The sequence below is a fragment of the Halyomorpha halys genome, unplaced genomic scaffold (genome assembly GCF_000696795.3).
Source record: "Halyomorpha halys isolate HHAL.00 unplaced genomic scaffold, Hhal_1.1 Scaffold485.1, whole genome shotgun sequence".
In the NCBI taxonomy this organism is placed as follows: Eukaryota; Metazoa; Arthropoda; class Insecta; order Hemiptera; family Pentatomidae; genus Halyomorpha; species Halyomorpha halys.
This window is the reverse complement of record NW_027114369.1, coordinates 25,001-50,006: the sequence shown is the minus strand read 5'-3', so window position 1 is coordinate 50,006 and position 25,006 is coordinate 25,001. Positions and strand designations below refer to the sequence as shown.

The 25,006-nt window shown below is 29.9% G+C and overlaps 1 protein-coding gene across 4 annotated transcripts in view; it reads left to right on the top strand.

Annotated features, from left to right (window-relative positions):
• Positions 1-21,886, top strand: part of LOC106683465 (mucin-2) — an 88,526-nt gene extending 66,640 nt beyond the window's left edge. For all 4 annotated transcript variants that reach the window (XM_014424961.3, XM_014424963.1, XM_014424962.3 and 1 more), the window contains exons 2-6: positions 9,634-9,682; positions 9,861-9,904; positions 14,681-14,725; positions 16,793-16,845; positions 17,931-21,886. In XM_014424961.3, the coding sequence (XP_014280447.1) occupies positions 14,695-14,725; positions 16,793-16,845; positions 17,931-20,654 (2,808 nt within the window). In that variant the 5' untranslated portion in view covers positions 9,634-9,682; positions 9,861-9,904; positions 14,681-14,694 and the 3' untranslated portion in view covers positions 20,655-21,886. The remainder of the gene's footprint in view (positions 1-9,633; positions 9,683-9,860; positions 9,905-14,680; positions 14,726-16,792; positions 16,846-17,930) is intronic.
• The last annotated feature ends 3,120 nt before the right edge of the window (positions 21,887-25,006 follow it).

The window sequence follows — 25,006 nt, the reverse complement described above, 5'->3', positions numbered from 1 at the left end:
ATTTTTTATAATTAAAATTGGTTTTCAATGGTGGATTACTAGATTTATAAAGATATGTTTATTGTCATATTAGCAATAATTTTTTTTCGCCGTATGTAACAATAAATAATTTTATCGGCAAAGTTATTTATACTTTGATCAAATAACCGTTTTTAAACGAAATATTTAAATTGAAAATGTTAATTAAAATGAAATTGAGTGTTATTAATTTAAATAATGTTATTGTTAATAAAAATTGGAAGGTGCTAAGGGACAGCGCGTTGACCCGTTGACCGCAACGGCTGACAGACCTTGGCACTGAACCCAGCGTGAAAGTTTTACCTTGGCCGACTGAGTCGTCTTCGCTCTTCCCTGACTTCTAGACAATTGGACGGGTTTTTTTTATTTATTGCTTATTTATATTTTATTAATTGCCACTTTATAATTTATTTTATAAACTGATCAATTCATTATTAGAATGATCTAATTTTATTTTCAGTTAAAATTATCATATTCTAGATATCCTTATCCGAAAGCAGCTGAAGTAAAGTATATAATGTTAATTAAATTTGGAGTAACATTCATAGAAAACGATAAAGATAATTCATTCTTTTTCTAATTTAATATACATTTTTTTAAATTATTTAATTATATTACTGACTATATTGAAAATATACTGAGTATTATAAAAAAAAAAATAGTAACATTTCTTCTTTGAGACTAGGAACAAAAATTAGTTATGAATATGATGCCGATATTTAACACTACTCATAGTAGTCAACCAAATACGCTTTAACCAATTCAACCAAAAACATAAAGATGTATGTTAGTTTTATTTGTTTATTTATTTTAATGAATCGCTAAGGTTATATCAGCTAAATGATCTATGCTTAGGTGCCGGGCTAAAAAAAATTCTTTCTATGTACTATTGTTGTATAAGTATATGTACTAACATGCATATTCATCACATTCAGATTTAGAGAGATTTGGACATATGGAATTCAGCTCTGGGGCTCCACAAAACCATCAAATTCTTCCCGCATCCAATCGTTACAATCCAAAATCCTACGTAAAATCCTTGATGCTCCTTATTACGTCACAAATAAACTCATTCACAAAGACCTTAACATCCCATTCGTTGCAGATTTGATCCAAAACAGATATGCGTCTTTTCATTCCAAACTCCTTTACCATCCTAACCCATTCATTCTTAATATTTCATCCTTAACAATCCCTGATAATCCTCCGAGGCGTCTGAAAAGAAGATGTCCACGGGACCTTCTAATTTAAATTAATGTTTGAAGTACCACCAATGGGTGGTTCCTTCCCAAGATTTTCAAGTCTATATGAAACATAGAACATATTTACCTATTGTATTATTTTGTACAGTTATAAATTACATTAAATAAATAATAAAAAAAAAGATTTAGGGAGAGAGAGAAAAAAAAACACTTTATTAAAAATGTGCTGCCCTACTTTATTAGGCTGCCTCATACTCAGTATACCTATTACTAATAAAGACCAATTATTTTTTTTAAGCCTATTGATATAAACAAAAAAAAACTTTTTAAATTTTCCATTGCTATATTTGACAGTCACATTGTGAAAAAGAAGTATAAAAATATTGTAGGTAGAAAACTTTAGACATAAAATTATATTTTAGCAAAGTGTCATTAACTTAAGCACACTGACCGGAATAAAATCTTGTGAAATAATTCTTCGAAGAAGTATTGTAAAAGAAGGAACTTACGCAAAATAATAAATTATAAAAACAAGGAATTCATATCACCACATTCAGTGTCGATTTTGTTTTATGATCTAAATATAAAGATCTACTTTCTAATTTGCATCAAATTCGGAAATTATATTCTATCTGTTGTATGGGCCTCGAAAATGCCAAATAAGCACTATGTTACGCTACGAGGTGTCAGATTGTTCAATGTTGTCTAACCATTGTGGTGTCCCTAATCGTTGGCATAACCGCTACACCATTGTGCTATTATGTAACGGGAAACTCTTCCCGATTGGGGATTTTCTCTCTGTTAACTGTACCTAATATATTACATGGTAATGAAATTTACGAATGTAGCTATCTGAACATTAATGGTATGACACTAAAAAATATATATGAATTAAAAGAAGCCATTTTTAAGGTTTTATAAGCACTATATATAAATTAAAGTCTTTACTGTATATATAAATCATGTATAATTTAATTAACAATTAATAACTGAGTAGTTTTTCATAATTTCTCTCTCATAGTCAAAAATCTCGGTACAATTCTAAATTTTATGTAACATGCAGTTTGACAGATATATAGAAAATAATCTTATTTATAAACTTACTTACAGTTTGAGTAGCTGATAAGAAAAGAAAACACAGTTGTAAATAAACGTTGTTCTCTGTACTGAAATAAGAATTTCTTGAACATGGTCTAATATAGGGTGTTTTTTTAAGCCCGATAGAACTTGAAATTGTAAAAAATAACACAAAAAATTAAATTGTAATCAAAATTTTTTTTTTATTCGAAAGATCAATACGTGACATTAACATTTGAAAATTATTTCGGGCATATGGGCACCGCGGCTGTTCTTGACGAAGCGCATTCTGTAAAATTGTGTTCAGCGATGAGGCGCATTTTTGGCTTAACGGGTTTGTTAATAAGCAAAATTGCCGCATATGGTCGTGCGATTTGACACCTCTCGATTATTTCCTGTGGGGCTACGTGAAGTCACTGGTTTATGCTGATAAACCAGCAACAATTGACGCCTTGGAGGCTAGCATTGTTCGTGTTATTCGTGACATACGGCCAAAATTGGACGTCCAGAATGCGCTTCGTCAAGAACAGCCGCGGTGCCCATATGCCCGAAATCATTTTCAAATGTTAATGTCACGTATTGATCTTTCGAATAAAAAAAAAATTTTGATTACAATTTAATTTTTTGTGTTATTTTTTACAATTTCAAGTTCTATCGGGCTTAAAAAAACACCCTATATAAATAATGATTAAGAAAAAAATTTGAAGAAAAAAAAAAAAAAACCATCAGCACCTGTCCAAAGATAGTTAATTTGAAGATATATAATGATAATTATTGAAGAAGTATACATTGCATAAACCTCAAAATCCCACGAAAGGATTTAAATTAAACTTTTAGATTGAGGTTTGAAAGGATCACACCAATGAATTTGTGGGGCTCATTATTATTTTTTTTTTTTTTATAAAAACCTTTGAACCTCATTTAAATTTTTCTTAAATAAAAAAATAGACCAATATAAATTTAAATCAATCCGACCAATACGATATATTAAAATTACTAGTGTATTTTAATGAATATGATATTTTTTATAATTAAATTAAACAATTACTAAGCATGCTTTGGTTCCCAAGTATTGCCATTTGTACGAGATATAAATAAAATAGGCCCCAAAATTAATCCTTGTGGTACACCTGAGCACATTTTATGTTATATATAAAATATATACTAGTTATATTGCCCTGAAGGATTAATTAGAAAGGTCAGAAAGTTAATTTTGATTAGTTTATTATTTAGATTATAGGAAAATAGTCCGGCTGGCTGTCAATAAAGGTATCAAAATTGTAAAAGAAAACTATTTATAGTAAAGTAGAATGACTGACAAACTTTTGTTATTGACTTATTAACCGAACTATCTTCCTACAATCAACTTCATACTGTGAACTATATTCTTCCAGTTTATTATTTATTAAAGATTTCATTGATGACCTCAAGGCTGGAAAAATCAAATTGTTGTTCACAGAAAACCCGTGTCCATGAATACAGTTAATATCTCCTCCGTCCTAAACTGTGTACTTCCCCTCTGTTGACGTGAATTCAATCGTATAACTTACTGAACCACGATATCTACTAAATCGTAACCTTTAAAAGGTTCAAAATTAAACGATTCGAAAGGCGTCGTAATCAGCTATGAATCTTTGTTCTAATGAACATGGTTATATGTTAATAAGTATTAATTAAATATATGGTAATTCGTAACGGTACTGTACCTGGATGGTTATAATCGGTCGATGGTCTATAAAATTAGATTTTTAATTTACATTCCATTTAAATAACTACACTAAACGCGTTTTTAGCCCCTGTATACAACATTATATAATATACGCACGAACAGCAGTGAAATTATAATTTTGGAGGCCTGAAGTTTTGAGGTTGTGAATTTGAAGACGTGGTTGTGTTTTAAGCATAGTAAAACAGTGTTACTTATTAATTGATTGCTACATATGATTTAATTTGATGTTTTATTTTATTCTTATACTTTTCTCCTCAAAATACTTATAAGAAACGTTTGAAACTATCAGCGGATTAAATTCTATAAAATCAAACCGATGTAGGGAGAAGAAATAACACTTAAAAGTATAAAGATGTAATACAGATTTAATAAAATACAGAAAAAAAAATGGGTATAACGAGTGCACAAAAATATAAATGCATAGCACCCAGAAATAGATTATCAATTATTTAAAATAAAATTTAATTATTACATTTTCTAATAAAATAAATTTTAAGAAAAATGAAAAAGTGAGTTGGACATAATATTACAAAAATCATCGTCAAGTTGTGTGTGATTAAGGAAACCTACCATTTACTTAATAGGAGATTTAATTTTGATGCGTTAAACAGAAAGAGAGGTTTCACGCTGTTTTATTTTTTAAAATTTATTTATTTGATACCAGGGTCCTGTTTCATAATGAAAGCTAATAGTATTAGTTCATAGTACAAGTGTAGAAACTAGTGTGGTAATAATACTTATTTTTTTCATGATAGGGACGACTATTAGTGATATTACAGGAATTAAAAAATACTAAAGTACAAGTTACTATTGTACAAGTCTGTGTAATTGAATTAAGATAAATCTACAACACTAATAGTATTAGTTTGTACTTTATTATGAAAGTGGGCCCAGATCCGCCTGCTGGGCCTTACATGGTAAATGTAAGAGGTATATTTTTATTTTTTTTTTTTTTAACAATTGATTAAGGGGGTGGGATATAATTTCATACAAGACACCCCTAACTATATACAATGTTATAAATTATTAAAAAAAATTAAGATACAATAAATAGATTAAAATAATAATTCTTCATAAAAGATAAAAGTAAAGTTAATAACAAAATTAATTGACATTTATGGATTTAACAAAATAAATAGTTTTCTAATGGGAAAAAAAAGAAAGTGATTTTAAGAAAAAGATGAAGAGGAAAAAAAAAGAAATTAAGATAAAATAAAATAATAGAGTGACAATAACAGAACTGATAAATATAGAACTTATAACAGGATGTCCTGCAGCAGCCTTCGTGTTGTAGTTGGGTCTCCCAGGTTGTAGGTCACTGCTCCTTTAACTGTAAGTAACTGGGAGTGGAACTTCATGAACCTTTTTTTTATGTAATCCTTTATTGTCTCTATTTGTAATTCCCGGTGCAGTTAGCTGCTTCACACTGTCCCTAGCTTAATGCAATAAGTTTAAAATTAAAAAAAAGTAAATGAAAATCGTTTTTTAAATTTCTCCAATCCAAGGACTCCTTCGGGTCATGACTTTTACCTCTTGCTAGTTACACCCCTGCGTATGAATCACGTGGTCTGTTTTCCGATCCGGGCATTGAAGTACCCAATACTATCTAAAACTTGTCGATATTCTTAATTCAAATTATTCCTCATTAATATTTGACTAATACAAAATTCAAACAGTAGAGTGCATTTAGCACAACCTGACTAAACCGAAATCTCAACCTATCAGGATTCATCGGGCGTGCCGAAAAAGCCACTGTTACCCTATCTCCTGGCACCCGACCCAGAATCGTTAAATACAACCGAATGCTTTCAGAATAAGAATCGTTGAGACGAAAGCTGGCCTGAGGTCAGTTAAGAGAGGAATAGTAATTTCAAGGTGAACGTTTCACTCGCACTTGACACTTTCCCATCCTATCTTAGGTCACTCTCATCGTAGTAATGTCGATAGTTCGAAAAAGAATCTGACTATGCAAAAATTTATTTTCTTAAAATTTAAAAATCCTGACATTTATTGATAAACAATGTTTTATACTTAAAGCGTTTCCTTAGACTAGGAAGTTAAATATTGTTAACTTTTACTTTTATCTTGTTATTCAGAATTTATTATTCTCACGATATGTACTACTGTTAATTTTATTAATACAATTTTTTTCAGGGAATTTGGATAGTATTACTTGAGTTTTATATTAGTAAATATAATAACAGTATAATAGAGCCAAAAAACAGAACAAAAAAAAGAGTATAATATTTGTTGGTATTATAAATAAAATGAAAACTATGTTGTTTTTTTTCAATTTATTTAGTTTCGCCCCACTTTGCATTGCTTTATCAGGGCTGGGTCATTAAGATATAAAGAAATAAACGAAGAGAAACCTATACAAATAAATCATACAACAATTTATTTTACAATAAAATCTAAATTTTGTATGTCTTTTTTTTTTCTATAACGCGGATACAGGTATATTTCTCTTCCAATTCTTCATATTGTCTTGTGCCGTTGCCATCCAGTTCCAAACTTGTAGAATATTATTAACATCGCCCACAACACAATCTGACCATCTCAGCTTTGGTTTCCTCCTTCTTGTGAAGGTTGATCTTCTTTGAAATATTTGCTTTTCCAGCAGTTTTCTTACCCCATAGTAGCATCGGTTTATTGTAATTTTCTTCCAATCAAACTGTAATCTCCATAGCCAGAAAGCCTCAGTTGCGTCCTGAATTCCACCATATTTTGTATCACAAAAACGCTCGTAGACGTATAACAGAATGCTAGATAGTTCTTTTATGCCTCATTTAAAAGCTTATTTTTATATTTTACATTTTAAAATATTAAATTCGGTTATTTAATCAATTTTTAAAAATCTACATTGTTGTGATAAAGTTTTTAAGGAATAGTGACTGTGATAAATGATTTTAATTTTGGTTTTAATGTGAATATTGACTAATTAGAAATTGTTGTTTTGACCTGGGTAGAATAGCTTGCATGGAGTTCGAGTTTTTAAATTATATAATTCCAAAATTGTATTAAGTAGATTGTCTCTGAGGATGGCCGAATTGGCCGAAACGTCGGACTTATAAGAAAAATAAAATGTTTTGAGACTAAAATGGATAGAAATTAAATTATTTATTTTTAAAAAATTTACCAGTCTCAAGAAAGTGTTTAAGATTATAAATTATATAATAGTATTGTTTATTAAGATCATATATATGCCTAACTCAACTACAATAACAATCTTGTGTATTTAAGATTCGTCGGTATTCATAAATACTAAAAGACTTTGTATTTGAGAAAACTATATTTCAATTCTCTTGTAAATGAGTAGCTAGATTTGGTTTGTCGACATCCTGTCAACGCAATGGGAAACTCACTCGATACAAAATATCGGATCGTTTCCAGTCTTTCTGAACGGAAGTAATAAAATAAAAGAATCATAAATTGGAAATGGAGTCGATAGAGAATTACATAAAAAAAAAAAAAAAAGGGTTCATGATGTTTCCAGTTACCGAGAGTTAAAGGAGCAGTGACCTACGACTTGGGAACCCTACCACAACCCGTAAACTGAAGCCCAGGCTGCTGAGGACATTATGTTATAAGTTCTACATTTATCAGTTCTTTTTCTTAAATTAATTTTTTTTCCATTAGAAGTCTATTGTTTATATAATTAAATCTATAAATGTCATTATTTTTGTTATCAACTTTACTTTTCTCTCTTATTAAGCATTACTATTTTTATTTATTTGATCTTAATTTTTTTTTTATTTACAACGTTGTGTGTAGCTAGGGTTGTCTTTTGTAAGAGACTATACCCTCCCCCTCATGATCAATTGTTAAGAAAAGGATGTAACTCTTACATTAACTATATAAGGTCTACCAGGCCGATCTGATATAAAAAAAAAAAAATAATAAAATAAAGAGAATCGTGCCATTTTCGATATCCAAAAATTCATTGTTACTATAAATTTATTTTTCTGTTGATACGGATTTATGTGTTTCCACGAAGTGCTGTTTATAATTTTTCTTGATAAATTTTTTGACATAGAATTTTGACTTTTAATAGTCTCCCACTTTGATAGAATAAAAAATAATCAAAAGGTCTAAAAAGGAGGGGAAAGGATCGATTGGAACTTGCTACAAAGGCAATTTCATTACCACCCGAGAGGAAAAGCAAGCGAAAGGACAGACGACTTAATGAGGACAGAGAAACCTCCATGCGAAGACGATCTCTGACCATCAGTGGCGACACTAAAACGGAACATTAGACACATTGTCGTTTTGCGGTACTTAGATGATTTGAGAGGAATTTTCGCATACGTGTGATTACAATCATTAGGAAAGCAAGATTTTCTTTTAATTTTCAAATAAAAGATAAATACAGACAGTAATACACATATATAATCATTCGGTCAGTTCTCGAGAATTTTTAATGAAATGGGATATCGCTTCAAGCAATGCATTGTTTAAATAATTTTAATTAACTTGTGAAGATTTCAAACTATACCTATAATTTATAATCTTAATATTTTCTTGAGACTGGTAAATTTTTTAAAAATAAATAATTCAAATTTTATCCATTATAGTCTCAAAACCCTTTATTTCTCTTACAAGTTCGACGTTTCGGCCAATCCGGCCATCTTCAGGGACAATCTACAACAGCTTTTATTACATGTATGATCCTACAAACATTTCAAAATACTTAACATTATTATTTATAATTTACCTTACATTAACACAACTTTGAAACTATATAATATAAAAAACTCTAACTCCATGCAGGCTGCCCAGGTCAAAAACATCAATTTCTATGAAACATTAAAAACATTAGGTAAAAGATATTTTTTTGTTAATAAGTATATCTCACATATGTTTTTTTACCTAATTTGTCAAAAATTCACTTAAAACTAAATCAAAATCATTTATCATCAGACACTATTCCTTAAAACTCTTATACCTATAACTTCTATACCTATAATATTTTCAATTTAAAAAAAAAACGGGTTTACGTTATGATAATTTAAATAACCAATCATACATAAGATAGATTAATAGGCAAGGTACAAGTAGGAGAAACAATGGTATTTATCAACCTGTTTACCTGAAACACATGAATGAGATTGAAAAGGACTTGAATGAGAAATGTGCTCCAGTAACTAAATCAATACCAGAATGGGAACCAGACAATTATTTTGTCATTATTATTTTTTTTCTTCAAATTTACTGTGGTGTCAGACATCCACTTATTATGAATTTTTATTTTGATAGGTTTGAATGAATAATGTTTTATTTAAAAATATCAAAATCATTTTTGTGTTATTCTCTAATTACATTTATTTATTTTTTTTCTTTTCACTAAACAATTTGATTTCGAAAATCGGGAAATAGTTATAATAGCAAAGAATCCTCAGTTATCCGCTGCTAAAAAAATCTGGATACTAAAAAACTACACTATGATTGATTCCTAAGAACTAAATTAAATAGATTGAGGCCTAGATTAAAATTTAGAACAATGGTGAACCTTATTATATAATCTGAAATATGAATTTTTAAATTTTTCTACCTTTGATATTAACTTAATAAATTTTAATCTACTTTAACATTTTTTTCCTATTTCAGGACCTGTTTTCGCATTTTTGAAACAAGAAAAACTTTCAGCTCTATTTTGGTGAGAATTTTTTTTAATAATGATAATAAAAAAATAGTATAAAGTTTTCAAATTTTTATAGTTTTTGTTAAGTGAATAAAATGATTGGTACGAAACCTATATTTATGGATCATAAGCTCCTTATTTAAAAAAATTAATACTGGAATTTAACTAATTTTATTAATTTTTTCTATTCCAGGAGCTGCGTTTATAACTTTGAAGAATATTCTGAGTTATATTTTGGTAAGCATTTATTTTATTTTTATTATTTTATTTTACGGCTCTTCAACCCGGGGGTACAGGTCTAGGCCTCCTTCAATTGGCACCGTCTTGAGCGTCCGTCATCTAGTTTCTAACTCTCAGGATATCCGACCACCTCAGCTTTGGTTTCCCTCTCCTTGTTCCATGGGCTGTTTTAAAAGAGTTTTAAACATTTCTTCCTCCACCTTCTGTCAAAATGCCCTGCATATCTTAAACGCCCCAGTTTGATTGTTTGGATATTAGACTCTCCAAAATTATTGTACAGCTCCTGGTTAACTCGTATCTTCCAACTTTTTTACCTCGAAAAATTCGACGAAGAGCTTTTCTTCCGAAAATCAGAATCTCTTTTTGAGTAGCCTTAGATGTTTTCTAACACTTAGATCCATTATAATAAATAGCCGTAAAAACTAACTATGTTGTTAAAGTAACTTTAACAAAAATCATGTTTTAAATTGATAAATCTGATAATATTTAACATCTGAAAGGAATAATAAACTGTTGTGTTTTATTAGCACATGAGATTATTAATCTGAACAATATTGAGCTTTATATAATTAACAAATTAATGATGCAGTAGAATCAGAAAAAAATATAAAATAAAATAAAGCCAGAACAAATTATGAGTTGATTGAGTCAGAGACCCTTCTGTAACCCTGACGAAGCCCTGGAAACTGGGGCGAAACGTTGGTTAAACTTTTATTGAACTCCACCCTGACTACTTTCCTACAATCTACTTCATATGGTCAGCTATCTTCTACCAAAAATAAATTTTTAAATCTTATACCAAATTTCAATACTTCTCGATTAGCTCAGTGAGCAATAACAAGGAATATCAAATTCGAATATTGGACTTTCAAGAAGGGGAAAACAAAGAGGAATCGAAATTAAGATTGCCCGCTGAATTGATTTACTTTTTTTTTTTTAATGATAAAATTGGTATTATGACCAGTTATTTAGTTTTCGAGAACATCGTTTATAGAAATGTCATAAGAAGTAGATCGTTTTCTAGTATATAGACGTTTTACTTTTGAGCCTCTATTAAATATATGGTATAGTTTTAGACGAAAATACACGTTTTGAAGTCCCTTGATTCTAAATAACCACGTTCGTAAAATGGTATTTTAGTTTACTTGTGCTATGCCTTTACGTTTATGGTAGACCTAGCTTCTAGCTCGAAAAAAAAAAATATAGTAATCGTGAAAAAACCTAGCACCTAAAAAAAAAAAAAAATCTAACATATGTATATTACTTCATTATATTTTGTTCAACTGTTGTATTCTTGGTAGAAACAAAATTTATATTCTATATTCTTACCTCGAGAAACCCTAAAATACTAATTTTTACAACAACAGAAAAATATAAATTTTTTGTTCACAATTTTCACCTTCCCCGGGTCTTTCGATTTATTTTTTTTTTTTAAATCACAAAACTAGTTATAACTCCTATATGAACCCACCAATATACTGGAGAAGAGGAAACCGATTGTAAAAAGAAATTCTAATCGAAATTAAGATTGCGCGCTATATCGATTTATTTTATTTTTCTAGGTACTATGATCTGTTATTTGGTTTTCTAGAATGTTGTTTATGGAAATGTCATAAGAAGTAGACCGTTTTCTAGTATATAGACGTTTTACTTTTGAGCCTCTATTAAATATATGGTATAGTTTTAGACGAAAATACACGTTTTGAAGTCCCTTGATTCTAAATAACCACGTTCGTAAAATGGTATTTTAGTCTTCTTATGGTACGCCTTTATGTTTATGGTAGGCCTAGCTTATAGCTAGAAGGGGAAAAATACAAGTTCCGATCGGAAAAAAAAACTAGATCTCTCCCGATCGCAAGCGTATGTATACCACTTCATTATATCTTGTTCAAATGTTATATTCTTGGCAGGATAAAAATTTATATCCTATATTTTCACCTCGATAAACCCTAAAATACGAACTTTTATAGCAACAGAAAAATAGAAATATTTTTGTTATATTTTCGCCTTCCCTGGTCTTTCGATTTTTTTAAAAATCACAAATCAACTTCATTACGAACCCACATATACACGAAACTTGGAGACGTGTGTGGTGTGGTAAGTGAAAGTTGAGTGATGATCGCAGTTACAGTATCACTCGATATCGTGGTCGATAGTTAAATTATCAAGGTCACATTTTTTCTTAAACCTTTCGGAATTTATTGATATCGAAATGGATTATTAGATTATGCCAAGGTAATAATTTTTCCTTTACCGGTTAACGTAAATTCATAAACTGTGTAATATTTATATATCGATGGATTACTTCACACTGGTGCTTAGTACTTTTTCCCTTACTTTACAAAAATCTAATTAAAGGTACCCCTTTTTAAAAAAATCACTATTTTGCAATCAATTTTCTTAAGAAGGGGAGAACTTTTAATTGGATTTTTCGTAAAGATAGTGGAAATGTACTTAGCACTACTACCAAGCAAACCACGCACATACAAAGAGAGACCATTTTCCAGATCCGTGATAAACTAATAGTTTACTAGATTACAGAATGATGGGTTAATATTTAAACGACTTCTATTTTTTAAGAATCTAAACATTATAGTTATTATTATTATTTTTTTTAAATTGACCTACAATAAGACAAATGCTTTAAAACAAGTTTTAATCATAGTTTAATAAAGGCCGAAACAGAAGTTGAAACGTCATAAGAATAAAAATGTGTTAATACCAAATATGTTTATTTAATATCTTGATAGTGTAAGGTAACTGTAATGTAAAAAAAATATATTGGTAATTTCATGTAATTAAACCAAACATACTAATAAGGTAATAAAGTCAACTATTGTACTTGATTTTAATTACAGATCACAGATCATTACTGATTAGAATACTCCAAAGTAAAATAATTCTGAACAAATAAATCATAGACTTATTCATTATTCGAACATTGTATTTTTTTATAATTTATTTTTATATTCCTATTCGTTATTTATTTCCTTCATAATTTTTCTTACATTCACTTGACCATTTTGAATAACTTCCTACACCGAAAAGTAGGGGAACAATAATGTAGTTCTTTTTTTTTTTTTAATAATAATAATATTCTTTATTTATTCTGGGATTGATCCCTTTAGAATGACATGCAGGCGTCAAAATTAGGCTTTAGAGCCTTAGAGTAAAATACAAAATAAAAATGAAATTATAAAACATCATAAAATATAATAAAATAATGAATTTGAAAAAATTAAAAATGAAGAACAATGATAAACAGAATATAATATAAGAATAGAACAAATAAAATAAAACCATATATCATATCGTAAAACTTAAGATGACTAACATTTCTGATAATAAATAAAAAGAATAAAATGTTAAAAAACCAAATACAATTAAACTAAAAATTATAAATGAAAAGGTACAATTTATGCTAATGTACATATTTACAAGAATAAACGAAAATCTGATACATTAAATACAGAAAAAATATAAACCTTATTAGAAACATTCAATTTTTATTCTTCCGGAAATGGGTGGACAGAAGGTGGTCGAAGATACGGGATTTGAAGATTGGAAGGGTATTAGAACTACGATTAAAAGACCGTGAGCATCGTCCTTTGGCATTGGCAGGAATACCCTGAGGATTTAAATTGAAGGATATCAGAAATGTACGATGGACGGCAGGATTGGATAACTTGGTAGAGGAAGGAAGGAAGAAAATATTTACGACCAAAGGAGGGGTAAAGCCGCTTCAACTCTTCATAAATCGGGTGACAGAGGCGTATCTGGGAACCCCAAAGACCGAAATATAGTCCGAATCCCAAAAATTAATGCTTAAATTGTTTATTCAAAGCACTTTTTGTATTTTGGCATGCCAAGAAATCTAAGTAATTATGTACTATATGTGTTTAGCATATTCCAATAATCAACTGTTCCTCCTAAAAATATGTGGAAAACTGCTTAGACGGCATACTAAAAAACTTTATACCATTTTTTATCTTTTCACATGTCAAGATATCTAAGTAATTATGTAATATATATGTTTCACAAATTTTAATCATCAACTGTTTAAGTAGTTACTCCTAAAAATACGTGGAAAACCCTCACGAGGCATACTAAGATACTTTCCACTCTTATTATCTTTCCGCATGCCGAGAAATTTAAATAATGTTCTATATATGTTTCTCACATTGAAACCACCAACGTTTTAAGTAGTTACTACTAAAAATAGGTAGCTTATAATGATGCTAAAACTAAAACACTTTACATCACGGATATACTAGACCTTGAAATCTTTAAAGGATCAAAAATTTTCTGTTTTTATTTTTAACAATAACGCACACACTGCTACACCTGATGCATAACACATCTACCGCAAAAAGGACATTTTCACTATGAAAGGAAAAGGAAAAAACGTAGGAAGTTTAAGCGGAGTATGCGTGGTTTTATGAACCGGAAAAGCTCCCTGTAAGACATGAAAAGAGCCCATATCATCAAGCCGGTGACTGAATGTTATACGCTTTTACTCGCACTTCTGAATATGTTGCGTGAAAAAACGACCAATGTTGAGGAAATATTTTGTTTAGCCAGTCATTATAACCCCAGGTGGTTTGTACATTCAAAATAGTTTTTTTTAAGGATTGATATATTATTTTATCATTAATATTACCCATTGTATTTATTTTTATTTTTCTTGTTTATTTCTTTAATCTATAAATGGTATGATTGAATAAGTACAACCCTAATATGTATACCGATTTTAAATATTACTCTTTGTTTCAGAATTGAAATAGAAAATGACAACGCCACTGCTGTTATTACTTCTAGGTAAGATATACATATATATATATTTTTTTACATATATATTGACAGAAACAAGTTTATTAAAATTTTCATCCCTAATTCTTCCTATTTCTCAAATATGTTTCTTACATTGTTCTAGCATTTTGCAAACGTTCGTACAAGATTTCTAACGAAAACAACTTAGTTTTAAAACTATTTTTAAATGATATTAGTAACAAGAGGTTGCCTAATAGCTCTCCTATTGGTAAATAAAAAACAATGTGGTCACTGATCACAGTGTCATCAATGATGAGGATTGCTACAACTGGAGCATTAAAGCATAGCAGTTTATACGTGTGTGTGTGTATTTATATGTATCACAATATGTGTCACAGTTGTTTCGCCACAATTTTTTATTACTGTAATGAAAACTATGTATGATTACAAATCAAAATTGATGAGTCTGCCAAATATAGGTAGGGAGAATAAAAAATGGCAGCTCTTTCAAAACGTTAAAAAAAATTATTTTTTCATTCGGAGCTCTATATTTTAAAAACTACCTAAAACACTAGAAAACCTAAGAGAACGTTATTTAAAGTAGAGTAAATTGGTTAAAATATCAGTAGTTAGGGAATTTATTTTGAGAAATCTATATCTCAAAAACCATTCGACGTACAGATATCTATTAGCACTCTAGTTTAATGTACTATAAAGTAGTTTATAAAATTTATCTTCTTAGGAGTAGTGGTTTTCATGATATTTGCTTAAAAAAAATTGATTTATAGTTTTTCAGACTAATTTTCATTTGCCAAATTTATATTCATATGCGAATATCATAAAAAACTACTATTCCTACGAACATACGTATCATGTCAACTATTTTATAGTAAATTAAATTTCCTTTATTGTTAGTGCTGGCAAACATATGTACGCCTGATTGTATTAGAGATATATTTTTTTAAAAATCAAACATTTTACCCGAACGACTAAAATCATCATTTTGTGAATTAATTTTGTTAAATATCATAAAAACTACAACTCCTACAAAGATAAAAGTAATAAACTATTTTATAGTAAATTTAAGTAGCTTTAGTTTGAGTGCTGACATATCTGTACGTCCTGTGGTTTCTGAAATAAAGTTATTCATAAATCAAACTTATTGCCCGAGCAACTAAACTACTATCCCTACGATGATAAAGGTCACAAACTACTTTATAGTACATGAAACTAGCTATAATTTGAATGCTAATAGACATCTGTACATCACATAGTTCCTGAGATATAGATTTCTCAAAATAAATTCACTAACTACTAATCTCTCAGTACATTTTTATAGAATGTTGTTTCTTAAAAAGCTATATCTCGAGAACCGTTGAACGTAAATAGTTCTAGTAGGGATATGTCAGAAAATTTACTCCATTTTAAATTATGTTCTCTTAGGTGTTCTAGTGTTGTTGGTAGTTTTGAAGATATAGTCCGAATTAAAAAATTTTTTTTGAACGTTTTGAAAGAGCCGCCATTTTTTATTCCCTCTACCTATACTTGGCATACTCATTAATTTTGGCTACTAATTATACATAGTTTTCATTGAAGTAATCAAAAGTTTGGGTGAAATAACTGCCTTTTTTCTTCCCAGCTCTTGTTCTAAATCCAAACGACGGCCACTGTGAAATAAGTTTTATTTATCCCCGTCTTATTAAACTCAGCATGGTTGAAATGTTTTTTTATTCATCATTAAATTGAAAAAAATATTAAATAATGAAACCCATGTTTGCATATCAAGTAATGTACTCATGTTGGAACTGATCGTTTGGTTTAAATAATGTTATATAACTAGATAAGACCAATTAATTTTAAACTACTTTTTGAATTTAGTTGAAGTTTTATAATACTTTGAATTTTTATATTTTAACTATTTAATTTCATGTTTAATCAGACCTTTGGTTTAACCCCTCCCACTATTCCCTATTTAAATTTTACCCCATTTTATGTTTTTATTTCATCTTAAACTACAAGATAGAAATCCAGTTTTTTTTCCACACATGTCACACTTATCTAGCCCTGTATTGTATGGTTGTCAGTATTTTGAACTGTACTTTTATTTTATTTCAGTGATGGCGAAGCTGTACGACTGTCATGTGATCTATACGAAGGAACCTTCCAGGGTTAGTATGTTACATATATATTTCCATTTATATATAGAATACCTAACTCATAGTATATACATTCGTACAGTCAAACTCTGAGAGTAACCTTTGTTTGTAAATGGTTTATATTATTTTTTTCTAGCATACCGAACCAGACAGGGAGTGGTAGCTAAAATTTCGATAGTACAATTAAAAAAAAATTATAACAACTTATCAATTTATTTATGCTTAATAATACTGTCTAGTGGTTTATTTTATCATACATAATCCAGGATTTTTCATTTTAACTATTTTTAAGTTTAGACGAAATTCTTAAATGTTATTTTTTATTAAAAATATGTACATTTTACCGACATAAATCAGGCATATTTTTATTGTTTAATTTGGTTTACCATTTAAATATACAGGAATTGGTATTTAATATAAAAAACAAATAAAACCCGTTTTTATAGAATTCACAAAAGTAAATTTTATTTATAAATTATATTTTGATTAATCTATAAATATTTTGTTCAATATTAATTGATGAACTACTACAACGGTTTAGGTAGGACCGCGAAACACAAATGCATATTTATTAATGGCACAGTCCTAATGTTGCAAAGCTTTAAGAGTCGTTATTCCATGCGCATCCTCCAGATAAAATCTAAAAATAGATTATCCGCGACAAATGACATGACGCAGTTGCACTGGCCAAAAAGCCAAACATTGGGTAACCAGTTCAGGTAAAGCAAATGCATCCATTTCATTATAATTGTTATTTAAATTTAACGATTACATAACATAAAAATTTCTGAACACATAATTGCTCAACATAAAAAAAGTTTCATTCTCTACACTTTTATTTTTTTACTACAGGGGTCCGCGAGCTATCGAAAAATTTTTAATGGGACCCCAAAACAGGAAATTTTAAAAAGCTTCATAACCGCTGATCTAATTTCATCAATCATTATTTTTGAATCACGAGAATAGGAGCTATGGGATTTGAGTTTCAGATCAGTTCAAACGAAGCAATAATAATTAGTATTAAATGTTCAATGCTTATTATGTTTAATTGTGTTTCAATAATCAAATGTACATGTAATGATTTTTTTTTCTTTTAGATTCGTGTGGCTTACGAAGATTGGAAACCAGTGAGAGACAGTCCTTTGCGCCACATAAGACATCCAGTGTATCATAAATCTAATGGATACAGTTACATCCCAGGAAAAAAAGGAATGCATCAAACTGCTGAACAATCTGAAAAAATAGAAGTTTTTTCACCAGCACCTCCGACTATCCTAGGATCATTTAGTGTTTTTGGTCATGCGACAGTAAATGCCAGAGAACATGCTTCTCAAATCAACAAAAAACTAACAAGACCACATCTTGGCGAAATGGCTGGAGTAGAAACAAGACCTAAAGTTACCAGTTATCAATTTAGGCATCAATATCCACACGTATATACCAATTATCACCACAGCGATTTAAAACGACCTCAATATGCTGCCAATGAACAAACTTATTTTTATGAAGGCTCCCTAAGACCACCTCCCCAAGAACAAAGCAAAGCGTACACGCACTCGTCATTGTCTCCAGCTTCATACTATGGATATGAACAGGGACATGTTCCAGGACAAGTTTTTCATGATGAAAAATATTATAGGCCCCAAAAGGTTTACAACACGTTCCAACAACCTGCTCCCACTTATTCAACTCAGCACAATGCCTACAAAACAACATTATCTCCTTCTAATTATGATTCTACATATTCATACTACAGTAGTCCTAGCAGTCAAATAGATGCTGATTATTATAATCAAAATCCAGTTGGAGGTATCCCTTTCAACACTAGAACAGATACCAAAGTGAAGCCAGTGACAGAAAACAGTGTTCACGAACATATACCTCATTTCGGCAGGCCTTTTCAAAATACTCAGTCTTTTACTACAGCAGACAAACTTAATGATAATATGGATACATTCGTTACAACGTTCCCTGCTCCTTCTACTGTCGAAACGAAATTGAGGTTTTCTGATGTTGCTCAACCATTCAAGGTTTCTAGCTATGAAAATGTTGCTGTTACCAGCTCAAAACCTGACAATAATCAACCGGTTTATACAGAGGACGTCTATCCCATAAGCGTTACCACAATCGATGTTCCAACTGTAGCAGACTCGCAAAACATTAAAAACGACTACGACCAATATGATACGAAGTATAACAAACCATTTAAACCAAGCCCTTACGATCATTCAAATCATAAACTTACGACCAACTCATACAAAAACTATAACGAAAATAATCCGCCTCCCTTTTTACCAACTCCATCAACCGATGTTTCACCTTACTTGACAGAACCCAAAAGTGAAATAACTACCATTAGTCCAGTGCTAAACTACTACCAGGAGTCGAATTCCTTATCGTCAGTCGATAGCAAAGCTGAAGAACCTAGTGAATCTTACACTGAAATTTATTCCACAGTTCCTATCGAAACAACAACAAAATCAGTAACCATTAAGCCTAGGAGAACCAGGCCACCGTTTTCTTCCACCAGTACCACTAATTACAACAATCAATATTGGGACAGCTATTATAAACACCAACGCAGAAGGAAACCCACCAACAAAGTACGATCCAGAGATAGTTTAGAGAAAAATAACCATAGCAAACAAAGAAGCACGACGACAACTACCACTACACCAGCACCTGAAAATGAAGAACCGGATGTATTTGATTATACGACAACATTACCGGAATCGATCGCTCCTGTAAGTAGGGAACAATACGAATATACTGGAGACAAACTCGAGCCAACAGTTGCTATAGAAACAGTAAACGAAAAACATAATATTCAAAATTTTGAGTCGGATGAAAGGAAGACAAAATTTGACGAAGTAACCAGTACAACTTCAAGTACCACAACGACAACGACTGCTCCTACAACACAAGTAACGACAACTGTACCTCCGGTATCGGTAGAACCAGGGAATCGTCTTAAAAATAAATATGGCAATAGACCACGATTCAGCATAAAAGACTACAGAGAAAAGCTAAACAGAGCTTCAACAACAGCTAGTCCCCATGAAAATGAAAAATCGAAACCAACCAGAAACGAAACTGAATTCAAATTTAGAAGAACGAAATCTCCAACTGTTGCACGTACAACCACAGAACCATCAGAATCTATTCAAGCATCTTTTGAACATAAATTTCAGAAATACAAACCAAGAGGAACATCATTGTACAAGACTACGTCAACAACTACCTCTAGAGATGTAGATGTTACGACCACTGAGCGTTCTAATGCATTCAAACCAAGCACAAATCGTTACAAGCCAGGTACAGGAAAATATTATAGCAGATACCGGACATCAACAGTTCCACCGAAAGAGGTTGATGACAGTCCTTCAACTACAACGAAAGTAACTATTCGACCGAAAGGTGTTTTCTCTGCTAAACGTCAGCCTTTCCCCTTAAAGTCTAAGCCAACTACGCCCAAAAGTGAAGATGAAGAAGAAGACGAAATGCCAGTATTCTCAGATTCATTGAAAACTAATGAAAATGAGGTTTATTCATCAGTTATAACAAAAAAGATGGATGATTCAACCACGACTACTATTTCGAGCGGAGATGAAAAAGAAACTTACGACAAGGAAGAAGGAGAGCCCACAGGTTTGGAATCATCAAGGGTTGCTGATCTAACTTCATCTTCCAGTAACGATTTTCATCAATCAAGCCATTACAAAAGTGACAAAGCAGCTAGTAAAAGACCTTTACCGAAAATAACTTTACCAACCGACAACCCCATCCTACCTTTAGAAGCCTTTTTCCAAATTCAACAGTAGTTAATGTGAACTAAACTATGGACTTATTGTGATATAAACAATTGCTTCCAATTAAATTGGTATTATAACAATGAACCTTATTGATCACGAATATGGTTGCGCTCAGTACGAATAGGCGAAGCCTTTCTTCATTGTTGTTGTATATTTATTTTAAAAAACTAAATATAAGTACTAAATAAGTATATAAAGTACGTAAAAAAATCTTAACAGTCAAACATAAACGCTTTCTCAAGTGTAAAGATATTTCATTAATTACTACTTATTGTAAGTAATTCAGTAAAATGTTTAAGAACCTAACAATATTGATAATGTTATCCTAGTAAATATACTTAAATAATGGTATCTATTTTTAGCTACACTAAAGTAGTAAACTTCCAAATAGAAATGTATTTTGTATTAATTTATATTAATTATTTATTTATTTATTACAAACAAAAAAAGAAAAAGAAAAAAAAGGAGCCTGCGAGAGGGTTAGGATTTAGCAGGAGTGCCTCAGAATCCCTAATCATTAATAAATCACGTTAATGTAAATAATATATTCCAAAGATTTGTAAATATAATTTGTAGATTTTTGTGATTAAATTAGATGGCTGGGGCCGTCGTGCAAAACGTTGGATTATACCAAACCCTACAAGGATAGACAACAAGCTAAAATATATACATGTATTCTGATTTTGTACAGAGAAGAATTTAAATATAAAAATTTTTAATTTTATTTAAAACACTTAAAATTTTCCTGGTATTAACCATAAAACCTTTAAAATCATTTATCTAAGTTGATAAGTCGAACTTCTTCCATCCGAAATTTTTTTCAGACAATTGCGAATCTACAATTGTATATTATTTCTATTAATTCAAGAAATTAAAGAAAAAAAATTATATTGATTGGTCATTTAACCTAAGTAAATTTGTGATTTAAAAAAATAAAAGAAAATTTACACATTTTATTAGCGTTCATATTTCAGCTGTAGTCTATTCTTGATGCCTCGATATGAAGAGGACTTGTAGACAAATTTAGTTTGATATTACACAACTTTTTGCACGCTGGCCCCCAAACTAAGATACTTATATTTTATGTGGATGATAAATAAATAATGTAAATTGTAAGTTTGTGGTCAGAAAATATTTACAATAATACACTAACGTAAATGTCGTTAGTGTTTAGCTCATATATTTATTAATATTTCATATACATTTTATAAATATTCTCAATAAATTTATTTTAAAAAGCACTTTCTTCTTTTTATAACCTCTGTCTCGAGTTGAAAAAAATATATATTTATTATTATCAACATTATTACTTTTCTTTTCCTTTTTTAGTGGATTCATTTTTTTAAAACTAAATCTAAATAAGAAGTCAATTTTTTATTTTATAAAATTTCACTTAACACATTTATAGTTTTTATAATACAGTATGTGTTTATTTCAGCCCAGTGAAAAATGATGACAAATTTTGATGTAATTGAAGGTCGATGTACTACAATAACACCCAGTATTAGGAAACTATCTATCATAAGTTGTTTGCGAGGACGTAAAGAGCCTTTTCCACTATGAGAGTTTTTCTATCGTGGTAGTAGCTCTGTGATAACAGTGTGACAGAATTCGGGTTTCACTCTTTCTTACTTTTTACATAATTAGTCCTAAGACTTTCACTAAACTGCTTATTAATTTTATTAAACAATTTATTACGTAACGGTAACTAGCCCATCGCACATACACATGTTTGTTATACACTCAAAATGTTTCCATTGTCCAATGTAAAAAATGAACCAAGAATTGTCCTATGTAATAAATGGTCTATAACGTAACAATTTAACTACACATTAACATACAAAAAATCTAAGTTGGGTTAATCATAATTATATTTTAATTCTGTATATATGTTTAGCTATATATGCCATTTTGATTAATACATTAGCCAGTGTTTTTTATCTCTTTTTACATAGTTGGACGATAAATAGCCGTACCTAATGCATCAACAAGCCTGACCAAGTTGACTAAATCGTAAAATTTAATTCTACACATATGGCAGACATACTTATTTATAAGTTTCGGCGTCGAATTAAACTGATATATCCTTATAATAAACATTTATTTGTATTCATCGAGAACCTTGACTGAACTCCCAGACAGCATGCAAAATAATAGGGATATTAGCCTCTTCGTGATTGATTTTTAAGTCTTGAATTTATAAATAGGACAACTAACTCAAACTTATGCAAGGTTAGAAATGCTATATCCTATCCTAAACAGGAAAAAATTCCAAACTAAAACCAGAAACAACTGTTCTTATATTTAAAACAATCCTCTGGCCACTGCTGATGTACGGCAGTGAAGTCTGGGGAGCGGCATCCTTCACGAAAAGGAAAAACTACAATATTTTCAAAATAAAGTCCTAAGAATCGCAGTTAATGCTCCTTGGTTCATAAGAAATAGCCAATTGCATCGCGAATTACAAATGGAGTCAATAGAGGATTACATCAAAAAACGGTTCATGATGTTCCACTCCCAGTTGCCGACAGTTAAAGGGGCAGTGACCTACAACCTAGGAAACCCAACCTCAACCCGAAGACTGAAGCCCAGACTGCTGCAGGATATTCTTTTATAAATTTTTAATAAATATAAAATTAATTCATAGTCACACTACCTCTATTTACTTATTATTATTCATTTTATTTATTCATTATTTTTTTTCTCTCTCTTCTTCTCTCTTCCCTTTTTCAAATTAACTTGTTTCTTTTTACTATAAGAAGATAATTGTTTGTTTATTTAAGTGTACCAATATCATTATGTTTTGTTATTAATTTTACTTTCCTATTTTATTAAGTAGCATTATTCTTATCTATTTATTTTATTATTATTGTTGTTTTTCTTTTAATAAGAACATTTTATATAGTTAGGGGTGTCATTTGTATGACTATACCCCCTCCTAATCAACTGTTAAAAAATATATATAATATATATGTATATATAGTTGACCGTAAAAATTGATATATAAGAATATGGTCAGGGTTGCGGTCAAAAGGGAAACAAAATAGTTTACAACTATTTATTTTCTAACGTTTCGCTCCACTTTGCAGGGCTTCATCAGGGCTAAAAAGATACAAAATAATGCAATGATAAGAATAAAAATACAAAGATAAGATACAATGATAAGAATAAAAATACAAAGATAAGATACAATGATAAGAATAAAAATACAAAGATAAGATACAATGATAAGAATAAAAACAAGTAACAATGGCAAGAGTAAAAATTTCTTTAAAAAAATATGTAAAATATAAAGCTAAAAAAGTACAGGAGATGCACATAAAACAAAAATAATACGGAGAAGGAAAGAAAGAAGAAATATATAGAGAGAGATAAAATAAACGTCATGAAAGAATAATAAAAATAAAACAAAAACATAAATAGGTAAATAAATAATAATAATGATAATAAATGAGCAAAAGAACTAGTCAGGACAACCTACCTGTTCAATGGAATCGGTTGAACAGAAAGAAGCAATGAAGCGGAAGCGTGGATTGGGGAGGAGGTAGCCAGCAAACGGTTTAACGGCTTTATTTCGATTTCAAATACGTCGCGTATACAGGAAGTAGTGATAAAGATATGACGAAAAATGAAAAATGATAAGAGAAAAATACAGAATGATAAAGTACGTGAGTTATTACATGATAATAATAATAATAACTAAGTAAAATTAGAATGACACATATCGTTACTAATAATAGGAGATTATACTGAAGAAACTAAAACAATATAAGATATAATAACAATAATTGTAAAAGAAGTAACTAATAAAAAGTAGTTTGAAATAAAAAAATAAAAAAAATTACAAAGAAATAAGTAAGAAAAATAATTAAACAATGATAACAACTGTAGTATTTATATATCGTGAAAATAATCATTTCTCTACACTGATAATAGTAATAGTAAAGATAACAGGAGTAACACGAATAACATAAAGTGAAATAAGGTAATTTAAAAATCGGAAGTGAAAGTTTACAAAATAAAATAAAAATATATATAAAAGTACAAGGTGAGAAATAGAAAGAAGTACATAAAAAGATTAAAAATAAGTAATAAAGTATAGAAATAAGTGAAAAAATGTGATGGAATGTTACCATATAGGTGATGATAATGATAAGTGAAATAAGTTAATAGGAAATAAAATAATTAGGAACAGTGGCTAAAATAGTGGTATGATCAAAATCAAAAGCATGATTAAGTGTAAGCGCATGTTCTGAAAGTTTGGAAGCGGATGAGTTGTGGGAAGTTATAGATAATTTATGTTGAGAGATACGTGATCTGAGGTGGTTTTTAGTTTCGGCTATATATGAAGAATTACAGTT